At 39.8% G+C, this 7,024-nt stretch overlaps 1 protein-coding gene and 1 non-coding gene across 2 annotated transcripts; one reads left to right on the top strand and one right to left on the bottom strand.

Annotated features, from left to right (window-relative positions):
- Window positions 1–206: 206 nt before the first annotated feature.
- Window positions 207–313, bottom strand: LOC113767245. Its single transcript, XR_003467961.1, has one exon. It is a non-coding gene; the product is annotated as a small nucleolar RNA R71 (small nucleolar RNA).
- A 3,816-nt stretch (window positions 314–4,129) lies between these two features.
- On the top strand, window positions 4,130–6,517 carry LOC113766367. Its single transcript, XM_027310565.1, has 2 exons — window positions 4,130–5,599; window positions 6,137–6,517. Exons 1-2 carry the CDS (start codon window positions 4,130–4,132, stop codon window positions 6,515–6,517), a joined length of 1,851 nt encoding a protein of 616 aa, XP_027166366.1.
- The last annotated feature ends 507 nt before the right edge of the window (window positions 6,518–7,024 follow it).

The following is a 7,024-nucleotide window of genomic DNA, read 5'->3' as shown; positions in this document are numbered from 1 at the left end:
CTCACTTGTCAACATTTCTTGAAATCTATGATACAATTAAGTTCAATGGTGTTAGTGATGATGCAATTAAACTTCGATTGTTTCCATTCTCGCTAAGGGACAAAGCCAAGGTTTGGCTACAATCTCATCCACCTAACACTTTTACAACTTGGGTTGAATTAGCTAAGGCGTTTCTAAATAAATTCTTTCCACCTGGAAAAACTGTTAAACTCAGAATGGATATAACTAGTTTCTCTCAACAAGAAGGAGAAACATTGTATGAAGCCTGGGAGCGCTATCGGGAACTGCAACGAAGATGTCCTCATCATGGTTTACCAAATTGGCTAGTAGTCCAACATTTTACAATGGTCTCACCTATCCAACAAAGACGCATGTAGATGCGGCAGCGGGAGGAGCATTGATGGGAAAGACAGCCGAGGAAACTCAACAATTGATCGAAAAAATGGCTGCTAACAACTATCAATGGGCAAACGAACGAGGTAATACAAGGAGAACCGCAGGTATGCTCGAAGTAGATACCTTGAATATGTTAAGTGCAAAAATGGATAATATGGTTAAAATGCTTAATAGGCACGTTGGTTCTAACTCTAATCAAGGAGTAGTTGTTGCATGTTGTACTACTTGCGGCGGAGATCATGATGATTCTATGTGTTCTGGCAGCGAACAGGTTCAATATCTTAACAATTACACCGCCCACCCCAAAACAATCCATACTCCAATACCTATAATCCAAGATGGCGTAATCACCCAAATTTTGGATGGAAGGATCAAGGGTGTGACGGCCCCACCTCCCCCTAGGGCGTACCCCATTCCATTTGTTTTCCTTAGCAGGGGGCCGACGCGGGGGATCGCTCGGGAAGGTGTTTAGTGTTTCGATTTTAGATGAGTGAGCTTGTACTTGTTATAAGTTAACTGGCAAGATGTATATAGTTGTTGTGGTGGTTATAATTATCAACTTTTCTAGGGTTTACTTTCTGGTACTCGGGGTATGTATGATTTGATGTATATTTGAGATTTATATTGCAATTTGTTTGAGGTTTGTAGTGAGGGAGTGAGTCCCGGCGAGAGATGGACAGGCGACTCGCCGAACCCTGGGGTACGCCCTAGGGGGAGGTGGGGCCGTCACAGGTGGTATCAGAACTTAGGTTTCAGATCTCTGTAGTGTATCCTAGGCTAAAGTTTAGGATGCCGGACTGTGGAATTCGATTTGATTCAAAAGTTAAGCGATTGAGGGATAAAAGCTAGAGCCTGCTTCGCGTGGTCTCTGCGCGGAGTGAGTTTGGGCCAAGTGGTGTTATGGTCCTAATTTCGTGAATGGGTATTAAGGACTAAGGACTTTTTTTTTTTTTTGAAGCTTAAATTACGAATCATGAAACATTCTAGGTTTGAACCCTTATCATGGTACTTTGGGGACAATGGTTAGGTATGCCAGGTAGGAATCTCTAATATGGGTGATTTACTCTTGGGACCGGCTGGCTCGAGTTGTGAATTGTCTTATTGTGAATTCTTGTACTTGGGTACCATATAGTGTGCTCTTACGTACATGTAATGGACCTGATTTGATATTACGCATGAGTAATGTGACATATATTTGGACTTGAATTCGGTGACTGTTTGAGAATGTGAATTGTTGGGTATAGGCTAGCCGAGTGAGTTCTTATTCGTACCTGTGCTCCTTGAACTTGAAGTAATTGACTCTATTTTTGAATTTATATGTTTGAACCCTGCTTCGACCTTGTTTTTGAACTTATTTGTACTCGTGTGGTTGTAGACCGGCTACTATTCCTCTATAGCGGTTGAACTAAAACTCTCTGGTGAGGCATTGCCTGTTGTGTTTCCAAACACCGTCAGGGATGAATTTCTTGAATTAAGACTCACTGGTGAAGTATAGCCGTTGTGCTAGCTTGTTGTGTTTCCAAGCACCGCCCGGGGTAAAATTTTCGACTTGAGAAATTTTTGACCTGAGACTTGCATTTTGAGAACATGAACAGGCTTTGTCTGGCTAGAATGAGTACAAGAAATTAACGGGCACCTTGGGAAGTGGAGTAAGAAATCGGACGAGGGTGATTTTCACTGAGTGTGGGACGACAAGTCGCGTTTCTTTCATTTTGCCCTTGCATTATTTCTACATGTCATTTACTTATGGTATGTTAATGCCTACATATATAGTACTTACTGCACTTGACTTTGTCTAACCTGAAATGTCCCTTGGTGTATATGGTGCATTATATTATGTATATTTTGCGTGACTTGTATATATACGTACACACTTTGATCTTGAACCATATTTTATCCCAATTAAAGAAACTATAAAACCATCAAATGGAGACTCGTGGTGGGGGTAGAGGACGAGGACAAGGAACCGAAGGGGTAACTAATGCAAATGCGAATACGCAAGCCGAAACCCAGGTAGCTATAGCCATACAGCGAATGGCTATTGAAATGGAATTGTGTTATGGATAACTTTGGGTTGGATTGAGTAAAATATTGAAGCCATAAATGGCTGGAAAATGGGTAAACACAAGGGGCATGCCGCCAAATTTTCACGAGAAAGATAAACTAGTCTTCGGAGTCCTTGTTTTATAGTTTGCAAATTTAACTTGGATACACTGAAAAATGGATTGAGTTATCTTCATGGAAGTTGTAACCTTTTGTCTAAGGTTCGAGACACTATCAAGTACATTTTGATCCGATAACCCTAGCTCCCGTTATGGACAAGATCGTGTAACCGTTTTGATTATTTTGACCGTTTTCAACTGTATTCGATCGTTTCAGTTATAAATTGCTGTTGTATGGCCGTTTCATTCTTGTGTGTATATAATCTGCCCATACAGATCTTAAGGCTTTTGACGGTGACGGTCAAGCTCCGTCAATTGTATCAGTTTCGTGCCAAGTTGTATCAAGTGAGTAATTGGGTGGTTATTGATGTGAAATTGTTAAAGTGTTTTGTACATGTTAAATGGGTACATAGGCGAGGGTGTACTTCATCTCACTCGACCTAAGCCCATCCTTTGTTTTGATTTCCTATGTGAGAATACATACTTTATGTTGAGTATCACCCTCTTGCTGTGTGCTGAGGAGGGGAATTACATGACTTGAGTATCACCCTTTTGCTGTGTGCTGATAGGGGTGATCTCGTGACTTGAATTAAACCCCATTTGCTGTGTGCTGCTTGGGATAAGTATCTTGTTGTGCACTTGTTGAGAGATACCATCTATTGAGAGATCGGATATCTCAGGGCTTGGTTCCAGCCCGGTTCCAAGGGTTAGACGAACTATTCGAGCCAGCCGGGGCTTGGTCGAAGATAGTTCCATGCTAAACTTGGGATTTAGTTTCTTGTTATAGCTTTGACGAAAGCTAAGTTACTTTATTTCGCTCGAGCTGCTGTGTGCTGTTGACTGGCCAGCGGGGGTTGATAAGGTGAACGGAGGAACGTTTAAGTGGAGTCTACGGACCATGAGTACTTGGTTGACGGAGTGTCAACAGGCGTTCAAGTTCGGGGAATTGAACTGGCTTTGGAGCCACCCGTATCCTACACTTGTGATGTTACTTTTCTGTTATTGATGTGAAATATCCTGATTTACTTGTTTAATTATGTGAGTTTTATTTTTCCCCCTGATTGCTCACTAAGCATATAGCTTACCCCATTCCATTTGTTTTCCTTAGCAGGGGGCCGACGCGGGGGATCGCTCGGGAAGGTGTTTAGTGTTTCGATTTTAGATGAGTGAGCTTGTACTTGTTATAAGTTAACTGGCAAGATGTATATAGTTGTTGTGGTGGTTATAATTATCAACTTTTCTAGGGTTTACTTTCTGGTACTCGGGGTATGTATGATTTGATGTATATTTGAGATTTATATTGCAATCTGTTTGAGGTTTATAGTGAGGGAGTGAGTCCCGGCGAGAGCTGGGCAGACGACTCGCCGAACCCTGGGGTACGCCCTAGGGGGAGGTGGGGCCGTCACAAAGGGAACCAACAAAAACCAGTTAATCCACCGGGTTTTCAACCGAAGCAACCACTTCCGGAGTCCAAACCAGCTTGGGAATTGGCAATTGAAAAGTTGGCAAATGTATCAAATGATAAAATTGAAAAGATAGCCAGTGCCACTACTCAACGGTTTGAAAGAAGTATGGACCAACTCACCAATATGTACAGGAATGTTGAAGTCCAATTAGGGCAAATAGCAAATGTGGTTAACAATCACAACCAAGGGGATTTACCTAGCAAAATTGAGGTGAACCCAAGAGAGCATGTGAAGGCTATAACCCTCCGTAGTGGTAAGGAAGTAGGTGAGTTGCCTGTAGTTGAATGTGAGAGAGAATGTGAAAGAAGAGAGAACAAGCAGTTGAGTGAGTTAGGAAAGGACGGCAAGAAAATCAGAGGGAAAGAAAAGATGGAGGAAAATGAACCACAAATGGGAGATACAACACCAATTCCACCGTTGTCATTTCCACAAAGATTGAAGCCTTCGAGAAATGACAAAGAATTTGAGAAGTTTGTCAACATTTTCAAACAATTACATATTAATATTCCTTTTGTTGATGCTATTTTGCAGATTCCTTCATACGCAAAGTTTCTCAAGGAGATAATGACTAAGAAAAGAAAGTTAGTAGATAGTGAGACAATTGCATTAACGGAAGAATGTAGTGACATCATACAAAACAAATTGCCACCAAAGTTGAAAGATCCAGGGAGTTTCACAGTTCCTTGCACTATTGGTAATGTAGAATTCTCTAAAGCACTTTGTGATCTTGGTGCGAGTGTGTCATTGATCCCTTTAACTGTGGCTAGGCAATTGGGATTGAAAGAGTTAAAGCGTACTAACATTTCCTTGCAATTGGCTGACAGGTCTATTAGACATCCAATGGGCATATTAGAGAATGTGCTCATTAAAGTACAGAAATTCATTATTCCTGTTGATTTTGTTGTTTTAGATATGGAGGAAGATGTTCATGTACCTATTATACTTGGTAGACCATTTCTGGCCACTGCAGGTACAATAATAGATGTCAAACGAGGTAAGTTTAAGTTCCAAATCGGTGAAGAGGAAGTTGAATTTGATTTGAGTAAAGTGGAGAAATATCCCTCTTTTACCGACCATGTTTATTCTGTTGACATATGTGATAAATTGGCATTAGGGATGAGTCAAGCTAATCTTGATGATGATTCTCTTGAACTTTGTCTTAATGGTGCAGGCTTACAAAAGGAACAAGTTGAAAAAATGATTGAATTTTTGCAGGCACGGGTTCCTTACAAAAGGAGAAATACGTATGAGGAGTTAGGACTGAGCAAAGGATTACCACCACCATCGTGTGAGCAAGCTCCACGGCTTGAGCTTAAGCCACTTCCTAAACACCTCAAATATGCATTTCTTGGAGAAAAAGAGACATTGCCGGTGATTGTCAATGCTACACTAGATGAGAAACAACTAGGCAAACTCTTACGTGTTTTGAGGAAGCATTTAAAGGCTATAGGATGGATGATTTCTGATATCAAGGGAATCAGTCCAACTATTTGTATGCACAAGATTTTGTTGGAAGAAAACTCTAAACCAGTGGTTGAGATTCAAAGAAGGTTAAATCCAAATATGAAAGAAGTGGTAAGAGTAGAAATTCTTAAATGGCTGGATACAGGTATAATTTTTTCAATTTCTAATAGTGTTTGGATTTCTCCTATTCATGTAGTGCCAAAGAAAGGGGGGATAACCATAGTACGTGGTAAAAATGATGAAATGATTTCTTCTAGAGTTGTGGTTGGGTGGCGAGTCTGTATTGACTATTGAAAACTGAATGCAGCTACTAGAAAATATCATTTCCTTCTTCCTTTTCTTGATCAAATGGTAGAAAGATTGGCTGGATATGAATTTTATTATTTTTTGGATGATTTTTTAGGATACAATCAAATAGTCATTGCACCGGAAGATCAAGAGAAAACTACGTTCACCTGTCCTTATGGCACTTTTGCATTTCGAAGAATGCCTTTTGGATTGTGCAATGCACCGGCCACCTTCCAACATTGCATGACGGCAATTTTCTCTGATTTTAATGAGAAAATTATGAAAATCTTCATGGATGATTTTTCTGTATTTGGATCTACTTATGATCATTGTCTTAACAATTTAGATCTAATTTTGCAGAGATGTGAAGAAACAAACTTTGTACTCAATTGGGAAAAATGTCACTTCATGGTTTGTGAGAGTATTGTGGTAGGCCACAAAATTTCTTCAGAAGGTATTGAGGTAGATCAAACCAAAATAGAGGTTATTGAGAGAATGCCTCCACCTATCAATGTGAAAGGCATTCGTAGTTTTCTTGGATACGTGGAATTTTATCGGCGGTTTATTAAGAATTTCTCCAAGATTGCTATACCTTTATGTGAATTACTTGCAAAAGATGTTCCTTTTCACTTTAATAATGAGTGCTTATTTGCTTTCAATAGGTTGAATGATACGAATCCTAGGAGGTGTTCATGCTCTATTTCTAGATCCAACAAAGATTCATTGGGGGCCAATGAATAGAGTCAAAAACAAGGAATTCATGTTGCAAATCCAATGTTCAAATTCCTTGAGAGAACCGAGTTCAAGTCTATTAGTTTACTACTTTGCATCTTTAATTGCTCAAGTCATTAGTTGGTTAAATAGCTGACTTTATGACTTGTTCATGAGTCGTGTGATTAGCTCATGTTGAGCATAGGATTAATTTGATCATTAGTTTGTTATTCATGTGATCCGTGATTAGTTAGTAGATCCATTAGCTAGTCTTTAGCTTAAGTATTCGGCAACCTCAAGAGCTAATGGCCGTGGGTTTCCAAGTTGTTTGCAAAGCCTTGTTAGTTTCCTTATTCTAATTAGATTAGGAGTTGAGTCTTGTAAGCCTATAAATAGGCATCAATTGTTATTAATAAGGGAAGACATTTTATGAATTAAAAATTGAGAGTTTTCTCTTGGCTTCTTTGAAGCGACTTTGAATACCTTAGAGTTGGTCTCGAGGGTTCAAACCGGCTTATCAATTCAAGACCATGTTGA

This window comes from Coffea eugenioides, chromosome 3 (genome assembly GCF_003713205.1).
Source record: "Coffea eugenioides isolate CCC68of chromosome 3, Ceug_1.0, whole genome shotgun sequence".
Lineage (NCBI taxonomy): Eukaryota > Viridiplantae > Streptophyta > Magnoliopsida > Gentianales > Rubiaceae > Coffea > Coffea eugenioides.
This window is presented reverse-complemented; position numbering and strand designations above follow the sequence as displayed.

Coding starts and splice junctions, on each gene's coding strand:
- LOC113766367 (XM_027310565.1), top strand. CDS start 4,130: ATGGACCAACTCACCAATATGTACAGGAATGTTGAAGTCCAATTAGGG. Junction 5,600..6,136: donor ATCCAAATATGAAAGAAGTG/GTAAGAGTAGAA, acceptor CTAATTTTGCAG/AGATGTGAAGAAACAAACTT.